General features: G+C 36.8%; 1 protein-coding gene across 4 annotated transcripts in view; it reads right to left on the bottom strand.

Moving 5' to 3' along the window:
• The window catches only part of pik3r1 (phosphoinositide-3-kinase, regulatory subunit 1 (alpha)), a 46,259-nt gene that overhangs the window by 3,324 nt on the left and 20,118 nt on the right, over positions 1 to 22,817 (bottom strand). For 2 of the 4 annotated variants that reach the window (XM_015337669.2, XM_015337679.2), the window contains exons 3-12: positions 13,452 to 13,538; positions 12,878 to 12,952; positions 11,019 to 11,153; positions 9,723 to 9,924; positions 9,361 to 9,443; positions 2,364 to 2,466; positions 1,389 to 1,487; positions 1,122 to 1,302; positions 631 to 756; positions 255 to 397 (exon numbers count right to left, since the gene is read on the bottom strand). In XM_015337669.2, the coding sequence (XP_015193155.1) occupies positions 255 to 397; positions 631 to 756; positions 1,122 to 1,302; positions 1,389 to 1,487; positions 2,364 to 2,466; positions 9,361 to 9,443; positions 9,723 to 9,924; positions 11,019 to 11,153; positions 12,878 to 12,952; positions 13,452 to 13,538 (1,234 nt within the window). Of the gene's footprint in view, positions 1 to 254; positions 398 to 630; positions 757 to 1,121; positions 1,303 to 1,388; positions 1,488 to 2,363; positions 2,467 to 9,360; positions 9,444 to 9,722; positions 9,925 to 11,018; positions 11,154 to 12,877; positions 12,953 to 13,451; positions 13,539 to 18,695; positions 18,953 to 22,817 lie in introns of those variants that run through there. The other 2 variants (XM_069187107.1, XM_015337687.2) reach the window with 2 other exon arrangements.

Here is a 22,817-nt window from a genome sequence, read left to right as displayed (position 1 = left end):
GCAGAGCAAGAGGTCTGTGTTAAAAGTCTGACTCTGTTTATTACTCAAACAGGATGTAAACAAGTATACTTTCTACCCCCTTTGCAAATGGCTCATCTTGGAAATATTGCATCCACCATTCAAGGAAACAGATGGGTGAAACTTCTGTTAAGTATCATTAATGGTAAAAATACACTTATCTGATCACGGTTTTTTTATGTGTTAATAATTAACTCCTGCTTAAATGATGAAAAGGTTCTATCAGTTTCAGTTACCTCTGGATTTCTTTCTCATTTCCCTCTCTTCTGAATTTCTCAATGTATTCTTTGCTGTACCGCTCTTGTGTTTGGCACTGCTCTTCAAATATTTTGATCGTTTCATTAAAGGCTTCAATTGCTGTCCTTTTCATTTGAATTTCCTAATAAAAGCAAACAAAAAGATGCCAAACGTTAGAACACTCCACATGATATCCCCAAGACTCAATATGTTTTCCAAAACAACCTAATTCTCCTTCCACAGACTTAAAAAGAACAATTTATTTAAAACATGGAAAACAACCTGTTAACATTTCTGCATATAATGTCAGTGCATGATAAGTTACTGTCCTGCCAATTTAGTACAATTTTACTAAAACACATTCTGCTATCTTACCTGTGAAGTTCGTGTATATTCTTCATAAAGTCGATCATATTCTTTATTCTTTTCCTGGTACTGCTGGTGATACTCATGCAGCTTCTTACCAACTGCTTCAACGTTGTCTTCTTTCACCACCTGATCCTGTACAACAGAGAGAAAGGGAATGCTGTCAATATACCACTAATGGGTTACAAATGTCTGCACATACAGAATGAGATTCATACCATATTATTTACTAATCTAACAGGGAATAAAACATTGTTTTAAAGCTATTTGAACATGCTTCTGTTTTTTTTAGGTCATGCTGCTTTTCAACTAGCAATTATTTAAGTTACTGGAACCCAAATACCACTGAAGCTATAAATATAATTTTGGTAACCACTCAGAAACCTGTTAATAATTGAATAAACAATTATTTTGTGAATATTTTCAGTAGGCTACTGTGGGCTTGCCCCTTTTTACACAACTAAAAGATTGTATCTACCAAGTGAAACGTAGACATTTACCTGCTGGTGTTTAGACACTGGATAAAGCAGTTTCACATCGAGTTTGGGATTGTACTGGGCCAACGACTCATGGCGGTAGTGGTTTATAAGCTCGACCACAGAGTTGAAAGTCAGGGGATCAGAGAAACCATACTTCCCATCCCGATGGAAGATTTTAATAAGCTTGTTGTTGCCTCCTTTCCTGTAAATTAAGTGAAAGCGACCATTAGATTTTTTTCAGAACTTACAAATAACCTTTTGGATTTGTGATTGATAAACAACAATTACCTCAATGTCAGTGTGTAGTCTCCATGCATTTTCGTAGAGGCATCTCGCACCAAAAACGTACCATCAGCTGTATCTCTCAGCTTTTCATTGACTTCCTCCCTGTAATGTTAATAAATAACATCAGGACATTCTTTAAGTCAACATATGCTGTTCAAAACTGATAAGAACAAATCTAAACATAACTTAAACCCACCAAATCGAATGTGTATGCTAACCTTTTGTGTAGGACAATTAATTCCTTCTGCTAAGCTAACATGCCAAGATAGCACTAATTCACTTTTAATGATTTACCCACAAGAGCTCATACAACAGACTGAAACTTGGGTCCTTAAGAGCTTAGAAAAAACATTCTATAAGATCTATCCCTATAACGGTTTATTAAATAGTTCAACATTCTATTTATAGGTTTAGCTATGACTATATCCCTTAAGCTTAAAGCTCAAATCTGCTATTTACAGCAATCTGGCTTGGCAAGGTATAAGTACAAATTTAGTATTCCTTGAAATGCATTTAATTAAGCTAGAAAGGAAAAAAGTTAAAAAAGAAGAGGCATTTCTGCAATATAGTTTGATTCAACTTGAGCACATTAAGCCCATGACTCCTGTCTCATTAAAACATGCATTTAATTCATTGTTAGACATAAAAATATTCTACATTTTTATCATGAAGTCCAATGAATATTTCTCTAGTGATTCATTAGTTTTCATTTAGGTCCCTGCATTCTCAGAGTGGCATAGCCCTGGCAAGAACACTGTAAAAAGACAAAACTTTTTTTGTTCTGGATTTCTTTCATCACCTTGCCAATTCACATTACTTCCTCACTCTGCTTATTACCTTTTCTGTCCTTTTGGATCTTTTCCTAATTTTTGGGAAGCCTGCTAGTAAAAAGCAGCAGCAGATGTGGCTCAGATCTCCAATTCAAAGAGAAACAGGAAAACTGGATTCAGCATAAAACTGCAATTTAGGCTGACTTACCTTGAAATATCTCCCCAGTACCATTCAGCGTCTTGTAGAGACATGTTGTTGTTCATACCGTTGTTTGTGACAGGGGCAGGCTTCGGCGGTTTTGGAGGCAGTGCTGTTTGGAAGACAAAAAGAAGAAAAATGTCTTAAATTAAGATACCCCCTGAAATTTTAATGGATTCCACTTTCTAAAACACTGCGTAAAAAGTTCTGCTTAAAAAGAGGCCTCAAGCTCACAAAGTGTTACTGAAAGTGGATTTAATAGAGGACATAACGCATTAAAATGGTTTAGAAATTATCTGTCACTCTTGCAATGCATGGTATTTCCTCAGTGGCATCATGCACTTAACAACGGTGATGCGACAATAGCCGTAGATGCAAGGTTTGTGGAAAAGTGCAAGGGCTTGATTTTACAGAAATAGAAAGCAGCATGAATTTAATGCTTCTGTCCACAAAAGAGATACCCATCTTCAAGCAATTGCATGAAATAAAACATCTGCAGCAGTTTCAAAGACTCCCCCCCCCCCCCACCCATCTCCAGCCAGCTTCTTTCCACTTGATTTAATCAGTTTGAAAGAATGTTACTGCTCTCCAATAGTGAAACAGCTATAAAAACAGTAAGTCAGAAGAAATTATTGTGTTTCATTGAATAAAAAATGTGACCACTCTTTCACTATCTTGGATCCGGAGAGCAATGCAGCCAGCAAACATTCCAAGGAATACATCTGCTGCCCAATTAAAACAAACTGCTTATCTCCACCATTCTGCAGGACAATTTGCACAAAACTGCAAATCTGTTTAGTAGAAATCTCACATAAGGTAATTTTCAGCTAAGCATCCAAAAATGAATTGCTCTGTGCCACAGCAGATACAGCACTGCTCCTAACTGGTTCACTGGAATGTGCTAGAACCGGATCAGATCATGAAAGATGAAAAAAAGTATTTTATTAACACAGGTTTATTTTTTAAAATTTTGTACAGCATATTCATATGGCAGGTCAAAACTAATTAAATATAAAATGACTGAATTAGCACGCCATTAGCAAGCCAAATCTTTTTGAACACAGGAGGAAATAATAATCCGAAGGTATTTTTAACCCAGTAATCTCTTCTCCTTTGTCTGAAATCATTCTGCCTTGTTGCAAGGGGTCACTGGTGCAGTACACACCTACCAGTGGTTAAATACAACAATTCAAAGCTTAGGCACACAATATCAAAATGCTACAATGTACACAAACATTCAAACACTTGTACATATGCTACTACACCACCTAAACCAAGAAGCAATAATAATTTTAAGACTTTCAAAAACAATAAAAACAAGATACAGATTGGGGTTAACAAAAAACTTTTCCTAAAAGGTATTTTAACAGCCTATAGTTTAAGATAAATTGCTTCAGCTCCAAGAGGGAACAAAGAGTTGCCAGGAAAGGCATTCTTTAACACTGCAGTGTTACCTGGAGGATCCATTTCTATGTAAAACAAGAGCTCTGTCCCATAACTCAGCTCAGATCGTGGACATTCTATTTCAAAATCTTCCATATTCCAAACCGTGTTGTACATTGGTATCAAAAGTATCACCAGTCAGGTACAGTAACAAGAAAAGAATCACTGTTTCTTTGTAATGGTGTCTTGGAATTCATTTTAAAAGCTATAGACCTCTGCACTGTAATACATTACATCACATACCTCAGCCAATAGAGCCGGAGGATTGTCACCAGACCACTCCCGTTTCACTGCCTGCTGCATCTTTCATTTCCTCTGAACAATGATGTCATTTAAAAAGCACACTACTTTTTTTTTCCAGCCTTTTTAAGAGCCTTATGTAAAACTGCATGCAAAGCAAAGCACCGGAGGCAGAACCCAAGAATGTGGCACGGTGGCCATCCTGCATGCATATACAAATAACCGCTGAAACGTTTCTTCAGAGAGGAGGGAGAAAGAACACGTCGGCCCAGCTTTAGCCTCTCTCTCCCTCTGCCTGTGACTGCATGCTGCTTCTCTCAGTCCCAGTGCTGGCACGCGGACAAAAGCTGATGTGCCGCAGCACGTAGGCTTCTACGTCTAATGGGCAGCCAGGTCAGTTCTAGGCTTTAAAATACTACTGTAATCCTTGAGCGTGACAGTTTTCAAATCCAGTGGACCAGTACAAAGAAGTCGAGTGCACAAAAATAGCTCACTGTACATTCAAAAATTCACAGAGAGAGCGAAAGGAACATTTAATCTGTTCTTTTACCTCGCCAAAACACTCACATGTAATGGTGGAAACCTTTATTCAGTCAGAAATGCTTGCATTTCTTACAACATCCATCAACAGCACAAGCATATAGTTAACACTACTTACTGTTACACTGCAAACATTAATGACATGTTAAAGAACAGGCTGATCAATATATACATGCACTGAATGGGGAAATGTATTGCCAGCTTGTTTTTTATTCCTTCCACTCTATCATTTAAAAGACCACCTAATCAGAACATGTAAAATTATTTTAGAAGTATCCTCAATGTTGAAGTTTAGAATATTGATAAGTATTCTTATCAAACGAGGTAAAACTCACATATTTAGTCACTTCCGCCTTATAAGGACCTCCCCAGAAAAGACTTAATTAAAAAAAAATTAGCTGTGTAGACACATTATATAACATTTTAAAGAAAATTATTTTGTACTAAAAAAAATAAACAGACGTCTTAATTCTGCAAAAAAAAAACAGAGAGCCTTCTAAAAATCATAAAATCTGAAGAGATCAGTGGGTCACGACCAACATACATAATTCATTAAGTGGGAAAATATCCCATACCATATTGGAAAACATGTAGGTTCTATATATTCAAATTGTAATGTTGACCGTATGCTGATTACAACATTCTATAGTCATGTTCACCAAATGAAAAATATATACACCACAAGCACTGTAGGTACACAAACATCTGTTGGTATAATACTTAAAAACTGGAAAATTTATACACTGTAACAAAAAAAGTATGGTAGTTAACAGTAAGCATCAGGAACCATGCCCCCCCTCAATATAACAAGGTACGTAAAGAATTTGAAATCCCTTAAGGGTATTTCAAAAAGGCTATTCCAAGACAGATCCACCGGCAGGATCTATAACTAAAACCAGGCTAGCTTGCTCTAACGCGGAAGACAACTGACAAGTTATTTTCTGATCGTATTGCAATATCTATGTAATTAAACAAGGAAAAACTCTTAAAACCTTTACTCAGAATGAACACGCATACTTACTTTGCAAGTTATGCATCTTTTGAGGTTATTTTCACAAAAATGTCAAAGGATCAATACCACTTTTCTGTTCTGAAGAAAGGCATAATCACTCCCCAAAAAGTGTCAAGCAATGAAAAGTAGATCCAAGTGCTATTTCCCCAGGTTTGCTGAAGAAATCTGGAACAGGGTTCTGTAGTTCTTAATAGGCAACCAAAGTGCTTCTAATTAAAACACTATAATCCAGTAACACAGCAGGTGCTACGTGCAAGAGACTGCAGGTCCTGCTCCTTGAGTTATGATATAAACCTTCAAAACTGGCTGCGTGGAGGCTTCCGAAGACTGGTCTGAAAGTTAATGATTACAAGTGTGAACCTGGTGTCAGCCCAGAGTGTACAGAGAAGGACTTGCACGTCTCCTAACTGTTGATAGAGATCTCTGTCTTATGATTAACTCACACAGGTTCAAATATTTGCTGAGCAGGGGATTTTAAGTGGGGGAGGTAGGCGCTAGCAGGGGGAGGGAATCAAAGTGTGTTAAAGTGAAAGCTGTCATCACCTCACAAGTTTTCACTGTAGAAAAGACTTTCGGATTGCGACCCAATAAAAGCGTAAGGGTACGTTCTAAAAATAGCCAGCAAATGAGCAAGTAGTGCAATCCGCACACACATATGGTGATTTATATATACACTCAAATACATGTTTAAAACATGAACGCACACCCTGTAAAAGGTGCATATATCAGATTAAGAAAGTTCTTAAAAGTCAAACAAATCGCCTTTACTCGGCACGAACAGGAAAGAGCCTGGCTACTTCAGCAAAAAAAAAAATGAATCAAAGCTTTCCTTGTTAAGTTCTTCCACCTCTCCTAGATGCCTAACACAGTAAAGAGCTCTTCATGTCCTGTCTCCCTTTCCCAGATCAGAGTACAGGTGCGGGTCAGTAACAGCTGAGTGCAGTTAATGCCAGAAAACGTTATAAATAGGCCCTAACAGGTAATAAAATGCTTAAACACCAACAGACCCTGCAGTTCATACAGAGAGTCCTCTTTATGTTTCAAAAGCTCCCTGAATTTTGCAGTGTAGCTCTAACTGGAAAAAAACTGGAGCTGGTCCTCGTTTTGCTACATAGAAATGACATTTTGTATTTGAAGCACTGTAACAGTACAGTACATTCAAATTAAATAAAACTTAAAGGAACAGCAGATTAGCAGATTAGCCATGTGTTACGATACATTTATAATAATAATAATAATTAATAATTGTTTATACTTATATAGTGCTTTTCTGGACACTCCACTCAAAGCGCTTTACAGGTAATGGGGTCTCCCCTCCACCACCACCAATGTGCAGCATCCACCTAGATGATGCGACGGCAGCCATAGTGCGCCGAGAGTTAATGAAGCCAATTCATAGATGGGGACTATTAGGAGGCCATGATTGGTAAGGGCCAATGGGAAATTTGGACAGGACGCCGGGGTTACATCCCTACTCTTTTCGAGAAACACCCTGGGATTTTTAACGACCACAGAGAGTCAGGACCTCGGTTTTATATCTCATCCGAAGGACGGCACCTGTTTACAGTATAGTGTCCCCATCACTATACTGGGGCATTAGGACCCACATGGACCACAGGGTGAGCGCCCCCTGCTGGCCCCACTAACACCTCTTCCAGCAGCAACCTTAGTACCCATCCATGTACTGACCAGGCTCACACCTGCTTAGCTTCAGTGGGTTGCCAGTTGTGAGTTGCAGGGTGATATGGCTTTATATTTCTTTAAATGCTTAGCTGTAATTATACTAATTAAATTAACATTTATTGGGCTTTTTATAGGTTCTGGACTTGAGGTTCATTTTATGTCAATAACATTCAGATTCTGAATTCAAAAGCAAAACCTGTTTCAAAGACTCAATAGATTTACCAAAGAACAATCACTGAAACCATTAAACAGTACAAATACCTTCAATTTTCATTTATTGGATGTAGTATTACTAGAATTAAAGTCAAAGCAGACACAATCTTGGGTATAATACAAGGCTTTGCTAGAGTATATAACTTGGATAACTGCAGCTACATAAGACTGGGAGAAAAGAATACTGTTACACAGCTACAACAAATTCCCATAAAACAAAAGTAACTTCTCAGACAAATGAAACATGCAAAAACAGAGCAGATAAAAGACAAATCCAATCAAATCATTTTACTGCCATTATCTTCATGTAAAATTACCCATTACAAACTTAAGAAAAAACTTAATAACAGAAATCTGTACCTTTTATCACTCTTCTATATGACACTTCTATATATTTTGATTCGAAATGTAAAGGTAAATGTAAAGATAATTTGGTTTATATGGGAAAACTTAAGTAAAAGTCATTTGTTACGTACCTTGAGACATAAATCTATTAATCTTACACAGGAAACTCACTCTAACCACAGATTCAAGCCAGGTTTCCTGTATAACTAAAACTTTTTCTCATGATTGGCAACCACTGACATTTCCTGTTAACAGGAAGGTTTTATATATAATATCCCAATTTAAAGAAAATTTAAACATTGCCTTTATATAAAATAAAATTTGAGTGATCTAGTAGATAACCTGAAATGTGTTTAAGAACTGAAGAATTTAAAAATACCTAAGATATAAAAAATTAATATAAACAACCACTGTGAGTGCAAGATAAAACATTAGCAGTTTGATTTGTGATTTTGCTAATAGTTGATGTTACTAAAATGTTGTTAATTGGGGGACCAACAATAAAAACAAATACAAAAAGAAAGTCAAAAGGGGAGGAAACATCAAACCGAACTGAAAGCCTAAATTTAAACGACCAAAAGCCAATAACTGGCAAATTACAAAAATGCAAAGCATAAGCAAAAAGCTAAGTGAAAATGTAAAACACAACATTTCACAGGAGTTTCTCTGAAAGAAACTATAAGCAGAACAACTCACAAATAATACGGCTTCTTATAGAGTCTCTCATAAACAGAGCCATGACTGAATCTAAAAAAGCATCCACACTCAAGTCTTTGCACTTAGATCAGGAAAGTACCAGAGAAACCCGAATGACAGTGCAAGAGAACAGATTACATATCATCTACTCTGTTTAACATAGCAATTAAAATAATTGAAATACTCATTTTCAGCTTTTGGTAAATACTGCTTGCACTTGCCAGCAGATTTTTAATTCTTTTCCATCTTCCAACATCAAGACAACTGAACAAACAAATGATATTTTGGCCACACTGGCAAAAACACAAGATCCAAGAAAGCTAAGACACAACAGCTTTCACAATCACTTCACAAAAGCAAGCACGCTCCTCCTAGCAAGCAAGATGGACACAGTTGTCCTGTAATGTGTACAATTTCTGGCTTTACATAAAGTTGTTTCATTCATTTCAGAGTGTACTGTAGCTGGGTTGAAAAATGGCGCTGCCTTCAATGCAGTGAAGCTGCAGCAGCAGAATTATCCAGACCCTGCTGCTCATAAAGCTACTAAGAACAGTGCCACCTTTTGGAATCTGCAGATACAGAAGTTTACTTGATGTATAAACACAAAAACAAAACTGTCTCTTTTTAGGAGACTCATTTAAAATGATCTCAAGGGTCTATACATTTTTCTTTTCCTCTGTGTAATACGGAAACCTCACGCAACCATTCAAAAGAAAAAACAGACCACTCTGAAAAGAAAAATCCAAATAGCATATAAAACAAGCAATAGAACAAGTAGTTCTAAGCCAGTAATCGAATACTGCTTTGTAAATATGATTTTCATTTTCAACTTACCTGGAGCAGCCTGACTTTCATTCCATTCACTGGTGATAAAGACTTCTATGATCCTTATGTGGTATTCTGGGCTAGCATCACAGCTATTAAAAAGGCAAATTTGACAAAGATTATATAAATAACAGATAATCTTGGCATTGGAAAGAAAAACTGCAGCAGGATTAACTAATCGTTAAAGCCAAATAAATAAAACTGCCCTGTAAATCTTAATATATTTTCAGACACTTAATTGATGTGTAGCAAAGTTTTATTAACTGAACTGTTACTGACATATGAACATATACGGCACCAGCAAAACAGATATAAACTAAACACTGCCCAAAACCCTCGTAAGAGACCACTTTTAAAAGCAAACAACTTACCTTGCTGCTTGGTGTCTGAAAACCAGAGGGCTAAAAACGTCTCCAAGAACTCTTGCACTAAGCAGATTTTTGCCAGTATTTTGACAAACTCTGCAGAAATGCTTGATCAGATACTGAAGTGTGAGCCAATACTGATGAGGCACATTAGGTGACTGGACAATTCTCCTCAGCAACAGAGCACACTCTTCTGGGTTATGCACCTCTGCAAGTAGTGATAAAGAGAGAGGTCACTGTAGATATCACTTCCATGACATGCAAGTCTTAAGTGTTCTCTTGCAAGGAAAAAAAATCTTCAATAATGACGTAACTAAAATGCATCATTGCCTTGCAAAGATATAGACTTGTAAACTTACTTTTGCTCGAACAAAATGACTGCTTGCGCCAGATGGAAAATTGTGCATGTTATTGGTTTTAACCACAAGATACACAAAAGGTGATTCTATAGGTCTATGCTCAGTGTACACTCGCAAATGATTGGACAGTTTCAGATGCTGTAGATAGATTTCAAACACCCTCATGCTCTTTTTAGTTGCCATTAACCACAGTATCCTGTTTCTGACCATGTGACAGGTTAACAAGTCTGAACACTTGCAAGAAAAGTCTGTTCTTTTTCATTTTATAAGCCAGAGAGCATGAACAGGGTTTACATACACGGATATACAAACCACAGTCACATGTTTTGGTGCAACCTGTTTAGGACACAATGTACATGAGCTTCACACAGATAAGGCTGAGGGATTTATTCCACATGCTTTTTTTGGATAATGTTTAACTATAATCCTCACTACAGATGAAATGATTGTCTATGTGTTTTGTCATCTGCTGGAAAGTTAAAGTAATACATTGTTGTAAAAATAGCCAATTTTAAATTAAGAAATCTGTCACAAAAAGCGATCAAATTAACATTTCTTCATGTCTGACTCTCCTCACTGATAATTATAGACCAGATTTGAACTTAAATGATTTAATACATTTATTCACTTTCAGAAATCATACTAATTATTATACATATACACATTGTTCATTATGCAATAAACAGAAACCATTGTACTTCCTAAAAGTATGGATGCAGGTATTCCCTAAAGTAAATGTGTTGGCAACAGCCCTGGCTGCTATAAGTTTAGTTACATAATGCTTTAAGGTTGTAGAATCAATTGCTGGCTCGCAGCAGCAACCTGCTGAATTTAGAAACAACTTAAGATTTCGCAAAGTTACAGGTACCCCGTGGCTCTACCAACTGAAGGCTGAAGCAGAAGTTTTAGTTGTACTTACAATCCTACTACTTCGCCATCTTACCTTGGGCTACATGTACCATTTCACTGTAAACAGAGACTGGTACAACAGGATGGGGCAGATCCTGAAGGTACCTTCGGAGGCCATCACACAAGGTCTGCAGGTCAAACTGATCCAAGTCTACGGCACAAGGATCTGCTGGAACAACAGGTATGTCAACTAATTAGCTTTTTCATGACATTTTGATTACTCACTCAGTCTTGTTCAAAGAATAGTTCCACTTTGATGCACATTCCCCCATTTAACCTGCTTGCCCATCTGTTACATTTAACATATGCAAACACAAACTACCCGCTATGTATCAATCAAAACTAGAGAGGAAAGGTGCTTTTAAGTCTTCCAGCAAGCTGGTCATTAAGACTGCAGAAAACAAATTGCTCATAAGAACATAAGGTTAAAGACGAGGTGGCCAACTGGTCCATCTAGTCTGTTTTGCAATCTCATTTTACAGAACTCATTTTATCAGATTTTCTGGTTAAATGCATTTTACGGAACAGTAAAATAAGAATACTGACGGGGTTTGTCATATCATCTAGGAGATGCTACAGGTTTCCTTCCATTCTTAAACAGCTTATAAACAATTTACAGGCGCTTTTCAAGAAACTCAGTCTTGGAATATAAAATACTGGAAAGGAATATTCAAGTCCATTGTCACGCAACACCTATGCTGTTGCTGGCACTAATTTATAATATATTAATAGGTCACAAATGCACAAAATAAACATATTCCCCAGTCAGCACAGACCATGCAAGAATCTCTGTGTAAGTCTACATTTAACACTTCATCATGACCACAACACACTTGAAACAGCTTTTGTTTCAGGCAATACTTTTAAAATACCTGAGGTGTAAAACAGTCTGGAATCTGGATTCAGGCATATTTAACAAAAAATATTTATATGAAAACAACCCTGTTTCATATTGCACCTTATCTGCCTAGCTTTCTGAAACATACACTAAGAACAAGAGCACATGTGATAAGAGTAAGCACCTCCATTTTTTAAAGTAGCTGACCTTTTGCTTTATTGACCTTCATTAAGAAATAACAGAGGGTAAGAGATGTAATCTAAAAGAAACATGCTATAAGGAGTTGAACATTAGGCTTAGTACATTTCACAATAATAAAGTTTATCCAACACATTTAAAAGCAGTTATTTCAAAGTACTTTACACCACTTAAAAAGAACATAGTGTCCTGATATAAAAACAAATAAAAGATCAGCTACTGTGGAGCGATATCATGTAGAGCATTTTAACATTAAACCAGTGCGAGGACACTAAAGTAGGAGTGATGTGATCACTTGCGTTTGATTTGTCAGGATTCTGAACATATCGCAACATAAGTGTAGTTTTAGAGACTGTTACAATAACCAAACCATGAAAAAAACGAACATGTGAATCCACATTAATATTACAGAAATAACAGGGATGGAGCCTGGAAATATTTGTAGACCAAAACGAAAAATTATATTTCTACAATAATCAGAAACTAAGGAAAAAAACTCAATCCCAGGTTGAATGTATTTTTAAAATAAAAGAACAGTTAAAGGATAAAATACTACTGGTTTTATGTATGAAATGTTTTTCATCAAGAAAGTTATAAAGGGCTTGTGTTTCAAAAAGTGGCAAAGAGAAATATGAGTGCAACATAACACCATCCTCTGGTGAAACTTGGTATTAGCCCACATATACTGTAGCCAAAAAGTGGCAGAACATCTATATTTCAAGTTTTAAACTTAAATTAAAAATGCTAATTTATCCAAAATACACACCATACTACAAGTCTCAGAATAATAACATGCAAGAGAAAGTTTATAAACTTACATAAATTTGCCATTAAAGTTTTTTTATGGCAATACTTACCACTTTCAAAGCATTGCCTGATTTCAAGTCCACTACATGAGCCAAAGTTTCTATAAAGGGTGGGACAATCCAAACCTGCAGAAGACAACATGCAGAAGAAACATGTTGGATTGACTACTAAGCATGAATCTTCTTAGATTTGTCCTTTTATTACAAACACAAGCACAGGCTTTTAAAGAACAAGTGCCAAAAAATATACCAAAACAGTATAGGATTACCCTTTAATTTAGAACTATACAGGTAGATAGGCCAATCATTATCTTGGCCTATGTACCTGTAAATCAGTATGTCTTCGGACTGTGAGAGGAAATCCGTGCAGATATGGGGAGACCCCAAGGAGGTGATCCCCAAGAAATGAACCCAGGGACCCAGCACTGCGAGGCAGAAATGCTAACTATATGCCAGCGTGCTGCAGTTTAATTTTAATTATAGTAATTTGACCATTATAATAATCTGTTATTAGAATGCCTGTAAGCTAAAAATGGCTGTCGTTGAGTATTTTTACAAAAGCTCAGCAAAGAAAACCATCAGGAAGCCAACAGCAATGTCTCCTCATTACCATCAGACCTCTTACCTTTCCTCTCAATGGCTTCCACTAATTTCACCAGAATGGGTGGAGCTAATTCAGGTGGGGAAAACTGCTCGGTGAGATCCAACAGTGCTGAAAATGGAAAGAAAAGGGAAAAAAAAGACTTCATGGGCCAAGGATCACGGGATGCAATGTGATCAATTAATATTTAATCAGAAAACAAACTCCCCCTGTTGGCTTTTGAGCCTATGTCAACAGCATTTGTACTGTCTGCTGTTTAGGGCAGAGTCAAGAGAACTTGTCAAGACTGTGCCCTGTCATAATTCTAGCATCTACTCACATTTAGCTTTGAGGTCACATTGTATACACCCTCTGAAAACTGCACAACAAAATATTCCCACAAGACAAGAATAGTTATGAAACAAAATTAGAATCAACAATATACCTAAATATTTTTTTAAAGACAGCACACATTTATCACACAACAGAAGTACTGCATTATTAGATGGATTTTGATTTCACATTCATTCTGTGTTCTATTAAACACATTTTTTGGGGGTAACAACTTCAATCAATAATAAATTAACTACAGAGACGAGCTAGTTAACTATTCACAGAAGCAAGGCACCAACCTTCCAAATTAATCTGTATTTGATCGTACAGCTATGAAAACCGACAGTAATTCTGAGCTGTTGCCAGTTTGGAGTTGATACTTGAGATCTAAGCTCTCCAGGTGTGTACACTAAACATCTAAGTCCGGACATGTGCTTCATTTTCCTTGGGAGAGGCATTTAACTGGAGTGTTCTTCAAAGAAAGAAATTGTGGGAGTTAATGTTTGAAATATTAAAGCTATGAATGGTTTCCCTGTTTAAGAGCTGTAAGTACTCCTTTCCTGAGGCCCTACTTAGCCAAGTTTTTGAAAGAAAAAAAGTGACAGCTTTTATTATTTTAAATTAATTTTTTTCCAGTGTTTTTTTTGGAATGACAACATTAGTTAGCAAAGTACTACCATGTGAACCTCATTTGCTTTTTAGTAAAAAAAATACAGCAGTTTAGCCTGATCTGGCAGCGTTTTTCTTCATGTGCCCCCCTGCCCAACCTCAGACTCTGTGTGCACTGCAACAGCCATGGATTGTACTTATTCAAATACACCACAGTGTTCAACACAGTATATTACCGAAACTTACACATAATGTTGTTACTTTATAATTGATCCGTATTCATTTTTTCCCCTAGATTTAACCATTCACAGACTTCAATATAATTTTCCCGTTGGAGGCATAAAGACCATTTCATTACTATAGTTTTACCCCATTCTCCATCTCCCACTTGTCATACAGGCAGAATAGAAACAGAGACTTGATAAATACAAGACTGCTTTAGTAAAAAAAAGCAATACATTGAATGTCTTGAAAAATGTTTTTAAATATCAGATAGAAATGACAATTGCGCCATCTTGTAGCTCTTATCAGTACTGCACTGTATAAAAGCTATCTCAGTTTAAACAGCAGGTTTTTTGTTCTGCACCATCTTACACCAAGATCTGCAGAGATCCATTTTATTGACAGTCCATCTCTTTGTACAGTGCTCAGCTTAAGATTACTTTAGACCTGTCTTATAACAGAAACCTGTTTTGTAAAAGAATATGTTCCAAGATACAACTATTACTTTTATTTCCAGGAATGGGCAGAGAACCATAAAAGGGCAAATGAAACAGTAGTGAAAATTGGAAGAGTATAAAAGCTATCATGTGTATTTTAAAATCACTCTTAATATATTCCAATAGTCCAAGAGCATGATCACAAAATTCTCAGATCTAAAAACTAACAGCATCCAATTCACAAAGCTATTATAACAGGAAAAGTAAAGAACTGTGGAATTATCAAAGAAGTGACACGCTTGCAAATCTCAGAGGTTTAGCCTTTCACACAGTGGGAGGAATTCAACACTCGTGTAATTCTGCCAAAAATCTTCTGCTTCCAAGTTCTAAGAAACTCAATTGACTACTTAGAAAGCTTTTTCTAAACTGTTTCCTGCCTGGTTTTATTTTAAAGGCCTGTCTCTCTCAGAAATATCACTATGAAACTCATTCATCAACTGTACAATTTCAAACAACTGAAAGCCGAACCACTGTTGAAAGGTTTTCCTTCCCTTTTCAAATAACTAAGAAAAAACTGCACTTCTGACCGAGCTAGAATATCATGCCATTTCAATAATCATTAAAATATTTTTTTCATAATTGAAACTATTATAAGTACACTAATAAAATCTAGTGTTTTTTAACAATTAACTTAAGTAAATTGTAAATATTTTGCTCAAGTAAAATGGATGTCTTCTGTACCTTCTCTTAATCAGCAACTGAACCCATTTCCACTTCTATAATTATTTATTTTTCAAATTTTTGTTTTAATTATTAGATGCAAACAAATCATTCCTACTAGCTTGATCTGACCAATGAACAGATACAGAGATTATTATTCTCTGCACTACAGAAAAAAACATATCTGTTTTACTATAATGAGCAGGAGTGACCTAAGACATAATATGACTCCTATAAAACACCAAATAAAAATAATAAATGAATTATCTACATCTAGTGTTTTGGCCTTGTGCATCATGATAGCCTTCAACAAGAGTGTCAATCAGAATGCTATTATTCAGAAATTAAGCACTTTTGGGAAAAGTCTTTTAGTGTGTGTTCTTGGAAAAAGCGGGCAGTTCTGTGTTTTAGGGAGCATACATTTCAATTCAGCAGTATTTTGGTGTTTTATTGCTCTATCAGGCTCAGCTACATAAAGTACAGATTTACAATCTCAACGGAAGGAAACTAAAAACATCCAAAGAAATCCCCGACATTAAGAACCAAGACAAACAGTACAATGCTATTTTGGACCGATAAGATGACTGGTTGGTGGAAAACAGAAACACACAAGCATTTATCATTACTGGTCACCTTTTTCTGTAGCTGTAAGGCAGGTCTCAGTCATGCTCTAGCTATGGCACTCTACAGCATTTACCAAGGTCCCATGATGCTAAAAAGCAGAAGCTTGGTAAACTACAAAATGTTTTAATTGGAAATGCAATTGCAAATCTTTTAAATACCTTAAGCACTTGGCATAGAACCCTTCTGGAGAACTGATATACTGTGGTCCCACAAATCCTTAGTTCTTTTGGTGGTGAGGGGGACATTTGACACTTCCAACTGCAAATCATTTTTTTTTACTACACCAGTGACAGGAGGTGGGATGATATTAAATTGCTTCTTGGTAACAGGGGATGACTTGATACATCTGGCACCAGCAGTACTGGATTAGGTGACATACAGAAAATGACAGACACGTTTGGACCTATCAGGTACACAATTTCGCCGAAATACTGTACATGCAACAGGAGATCAAATACACAAAGGGTATCGCTGTGATCACTTGGCCTCAACCTTAAGGCTGGCGCAACTATTAATCCTTTTCATACAGGACAGTCTGACGGTCAAGCCACTCCTTCAACCGCATCAGTTAACATCACATTCTCATCTTACTTTCCATCTGTACACGAGTTCGCACAGATGGCACAAGGGTACGTACAAACATGGCCTTTTTCTTCACATTCTGGAGAAGCTGTCAAACTAAAGCTTTAAAACCAAATAATACACAGATGTGACCTGGTACCAATTTCACCCAAGACAACAATGGCAGGATTTCCTAGCTAACACCACTTCTTGTTATACAATTTATTTCCCATTCAAAGCAAAATGACCATCATTTAGCCTCACTCATGATCATATCGCCTCACGCTTTGGAATAAAAAAGCCATCCAGGTCATTTTAGTGTCATAAGGGAATTGGTTGGCTTCTTCCCACCGGAAGCGCTAGCAAGATTAGAAGAAACTGACCTCGTGGTGCCCTTTATCATGAAAGCCTGAAAGGAAATATTAGCAACTGACAACTTGAGCAATTTCATTTTTTTTTTAAATCTCCCGATCCCTGCTTAGTAACTGCCAGTAATGGAGAAATAAAGAGCCAAAACAAGTCCATCCAACTGCTCAGAGACAATATGTTAAAAACACATGGGCCTTAAGAATTGAAACACTTGAAAAAAGCTCAAATGTCATTTACCATAGCAGAAATCCAACTCTCCATCTGTAGCACCTGATTCTGCCAAGTGTTCAAAGGTTCAAGACATTCTGTGCAGTACTATAAGTAATAGTGTACTATAGTCCATTGCCAAAAGGATAAGAGGTGAAAAGCAGATTTTATCCTTAGCAGATTTCTTTAAAAGATTTTAAAATTCTACACTTTCCTTTCCATGTACCTTCAAGAGCAATGAAAATACGAATCAGTTAGCCCTTTTATACTTTAGCAATTAGCATAGGGTTTGGATTTTAAAGGCCACACTGTACTCGAAATACTGCACAGGAGCCTACCTCGATGTTCTGTTTGTTCACTAGGTAATAATTTGTTTCAAAAAAGGAATACTACCAATGTGTAGAACAAGCATCACTGGCACAGCCTGCGTCCACACGATTTAGTAAACTTCAAAATGTACTTTTTTTAACCAAACTAATCCTACGATTTACAGTGTACGGCGTATAGAGTTAAAAAAAGATTATACGGACGAAGGAAATAGGCAGTAAGTAATAGGTTAATAATATTTATAGAAGATTAGAATATAAATTATTTAAACATGTATTACCCTAATACAGTTTATAAGACTCCATCACACAAGTTTTTAGAAGGGCTTCTTCATTCATGCATACAAATAAGGAGGCTCTATAAAATCAAGATTTACAGACTTACTGTACAACTGTTTTTTTTATGATTAGCTTTAATGACTGAATGTATCCCAAGTTCTAGTCACATACTCAGTACTTAAAAAGAGAACTGGCAACATTTGCACAAGCCTTATGCCGAAGAGCATACATACCACTTGTCAAACAAGTGTTTCTCTATATTATTTTAGATATCTATATTTTACAGTAATACACATTTCCAATTTTTTATTTTTATTTTAACAGCTGCATTCCCAGACAATACATTCTGCTGTGAGATGATGTGCATCCCAAGCAAAACTGAATAGTGGAAAAGGACCTACAAGAGGAATGCAAAAAAAGCACTTTCACACGGACAAGTATGTTGTAAAGGTTTCCAATGTAGAGATGGTAACAAATCCTCCACTCAGGTTTAGCGGTCATATGTAGTGTACTTCACTAGACTTGCCTTATTGTAATTATCACTTTGAAAATTGAAGAATATGTAAAAAAAACATGCCACAAGATTTTAGTGCATTACCTACCTTGTTTAAAAAAGTAAGCTTTTTCTGAAGAATGATGAAAAGCTGCATATAAATGGTGCTCTTCAAAGACTTCTTCAATAGCCTTATAGTGCTGGTACATGCTTTCTCTGAAATCATCTATCACGTATTCTTTGATAGATACCATGCTTGAAAAACACCCAATATTAGAATTCTGTTAGAAAATACCTGATAAGTGTCATTCTATATATATTTTAAATCAAATCTAATAAGTTGTAGTAACTTGGGTTCCGTCCATGTCTTAAAGCCTTTGAATGTAAATTACAAGGTTAGGCAGCCTTCTCGTCTATTTTTATCAAGGCATCAGTATCAACCAATGGCACAAATCCGCTCCTGAACTTTCTGCCAATCGCTGGCCTCCGTTTCCCTGGCAACTCGAGACAGGAATTAGGCCCAAAGGGGAGGGCGAAAAAGTACCTTTAATTTGGCAGCTTACTACACCCGATACTAATATAGCAACAAGCTGCAAGGTGAGGATGTGAGACAGCTGCTATGGAAAAATCTAAAGCAGAGACAGTACATTTGAGTATCTCAAGGCTAGACTAACTGGTATGGCTAAAGCACGCACAGTGTATGTGACACACATTCTTCACATGGCCCTGCTGAAGACCAAATTAATTTGAGGAAAAACATGGAAAAAAAATACCATGCCACCATCTCCAAACAAACACTTTCATTTAAAAGACATTCAAGCCCAAATACACAAAATGGTATAAGTAACATATGTACAAAAATAATTTGAAACTTAATTTTATGTGCACTTCAAGCACACAAATCCCTTCTAATGGATAATATAGAACTGTGAAACTTCACCACTGACTTTCCCTTCCAGGTGAAGAGTCTTTAGTGCAGAAATAATCAGTTCTGGTCCTGGAGAGCCACAATCCAGTGGGTTTTATAGTCACCCTCAAATCGTCAGCTTCTAAACACTTGGAACAATGTTGCTATTTGTGCAATTATGTAATTAAGAGATGTAAAAAAATATATACATGCCCCAAGTTCTCAAAGCACCAAAGCTGACCGTTACTGACTTAATGCATCTATCCATTTTCTAACCACTTCTTCCAATTCAGGGTTGTAAGGGAGTCAAAACCTATCCTGGCAAGCAAACGGGTCGCAAGGCAGACATGACACTCACACCAGAGTCAATTTTCCCAGAAGCCAATTAAGTATGTCTTTGGGCAGTGGGAGGAAACTGAAGCACCCGGAGGAGAGCCACACGAACATGGGGAGAACATATAAACTCCAAGCAGATAGCAGCCCAGGAACTGAACCAAGGGCCTCAATGCTGCAAGTCAGCAATGCTAACCACTGTGCCACTGCAGTACCTGGATACTGATTTAACTTAGTAAAGTGATCATAACTTACAGTATATGTTCCAAATCTTTACAAACTGATGTCTTAAGGGACTGATTTTCCAGGTCAAGGGGTGCTATAGTGCATTGTAGTATTATGAGAATCACAAGTGCTGAGTCTGTGTCAATGTTACACTAACACTGCAGAAAATGTTACTTTTAATGCAGAAGCTGAACATGATTTCCTCCCATCAGTTATGATGGTGAAGTCATTCTTTAAGCTATTAGTCAACTGATTTTTTTTCTTTGTGTGCTCAAGCAATACAAAAGTGTGTTTCCTAGCATCGTTTCTATAAATATGACAGCTGAGCAGATGGTTTTCTGAGCCGCAATAAGGAAGCAGTCATAGTCTCCACAAAGCAGCTCTGTGAAAATAAATCCAAGTGCCTATTGTGAATGTTTCTAGAGTCATGTGGAAATCAACATTTTTGTTTATATCACTCTCTGTATTATCCGCTTATCCTCCACAAGTACACGCCTATTCTCAACTATTCTTCCCCTCCATTTAACTAAAGTAAAGGCAAAAACAGAAATTGTCTTTCAACTTTTAAAGTGGCATTTGAGACGTTTTATTTTTGCTTTTATTTCTCTATTATCAGTAGTAATAAGAGTATGGAAAGCCTCGTAAGAAACATAAAGCAATGTCTCCCTCTACAGGGAATGTGCAGCTCTTCAGCATACTACCAGTTCAGTGGACACATTGTAGTTTGAAGAGGTTTGGGAACTTTAAAATTACTTTATACAGAAAAAATGGTGCACGAACAGTAACAAAAGTAAAAAATCAAGGTAAGATGTCTTTTCCCCCACAGTTAGTCAATGTACAGCAAAGGAAAATGTACATTGTCAAAAATACTTGTAGCCTTACCACCATATATCCGTGTATGTACATATACAGCTATCACAGCAGTGACAAAATTTGGCAAAGCCAACAGTTCAACATTTCACCTCTTTCAAGCATGAGTTTTCCAATCTTTTTTTGTCAGTTCACAAAGGTTTAAAGAAGATGGGGATCACAAGACAAACTTAAACTTTAAATTGGTTCACATATTGTCCCAGCATTTATAGACTGCCGTCTTCCATACTTACACAAGATTTCATCACCTAGATATCCAACTTGTTAGTTCCATTTTCATCTTCTCTACTACTCATATCTCGCCCTCCCTATCCCTTTAATTAATTCTTCTGCTCTCTTCCTCTCTCCTTCACCCATCTGAAGGTGACACCACAGTCAAACTGTTGCATTTTCCTTTTGTTTATTTCCCCTTTTCAGCTCTAACTCAGCTATAATTGTTCCTTTGCAACATGCACATTGATACAGCTCTGCACACTAACCTCCACATATGAATCCTATCCTTGACAGAAAATGGGATGGGTTTTCAAACCCAAGGTGTTTCATTAATTTAAGACCTTGAATTCTTTTTTTTCCCACAATTCATTATCATCGCTTAAATTCCTTCATTATAATTACTTATTAGCCATTTATAAAAACCCTTTTCTATCTTTTTGTCCATCTAAAAATGTGGTTCCAGTTCTAATTTATCTCATGCTTAGTGCAACTGAAGAATTCCATGCAGAATTTCCTAATTCTGCTCAGCTGCAGATCTGAACTAACTGAACTCGTCACTAAATATTATTTTTAATTCCACTCCCCGTTCCTTGGAATCATCAAAGATGTACTTGCTTGCACTTGCCATTCATACAAAATGTACATCACTGTTCCATAAAAAAGACAATCAAAAAAAGTCTTAAGATAACTGCTTTCATTCAACACTGAATGATACTATGCTCACAGCAGTATAGAAGTTTAAACTTCTTTACACTTTTTTATTCAGTGACAGAAGTCTGGTGCAGTGCCATTTATAGCCACTTGTCTTTTCCACTTGTCCATTTGTCTTTTCCAAATAATCACTGTATTTTGTTTTCATGAGTATTATTATTGCTTACATTATTATTGCTTACACTTATATAGCGCTTTTCTGGACATTCCACTCAAAGCGCTTTACAGGTAATGGAGACTCCCCTCCACCACCACCAACGTGCAGCATCTATGCGACGGCAGCCATAGTGCACCAGAACGCTCACCACACATCAGCTATCAGTGGGAAGGAGAGCAGAGTAATGTAGCCAATTCATAGATGAGGATTATTAGGAGGCCATGATTGGAAATTTGGCCAGGACGCCGGGGTTACACCCCTTCTCTTTTCGAGAAACACCCTGGGCTTTTTAATGACCACATAGAGTCAGGTCCTTGGTTTTACATCTCATCCGAAGGACGGCGCCTGTTTACAGTATAGTGTCCCCGTCACTATACTGGGGCATTAGCGCCCCCTGCTGGCCCCACTAATACCTCTTCCAGCTGCAACCTTAGTTTTTCCCAGGACGTCTCCCTTCCAGGTACTGATCAGGTTCACACCTGCTTAGCTTCAGTGGGTTGCCAGTTGTGAGTTGCAGGGTGATATGGCTGCTGGCTGTACTGTATATTTAAACTTGATTTCTTGCACCAGTTCTATTTCTCCAGTCTTGCTCATACGAATCATGTCAAATACTGACCTCTCTCAATTTATATCACAAATACGTGCTGTTACACCACGTTATGGAGGTAATTTACTTCAAAAAATAATTTGATGGCATTTGGATTGCACTTACAAACTATGTATCCATTGTCTAAATAGTATGTATTTTTTTTACTGTGTATTTATATTTAGAATATTTAAAGCACAACATGTCAGATGAAATTATACAAAGGCAA

Source organism: Lepisosteus oculatus, chromosome 3 (assembly GCF_040954835.1).
Source record: "Lepisosteus oculatus isolate fLepOcu1 chromosome 3, fLepOcu1.hap2, whole genome shotgun sequence".
Taxonomy (NCBI): domain Eukaryota; kingdom Metazoa; phylum Chordata; class Actinopteri; order Semionotiformes; family Lepisosteidae; genus Lepisosteus; species Lepisosteus oculatus.
Note: the sequence above shows the minus strand (reverse complement) of the source record. Positions and strands in the feature narration are given on the sequence as shown.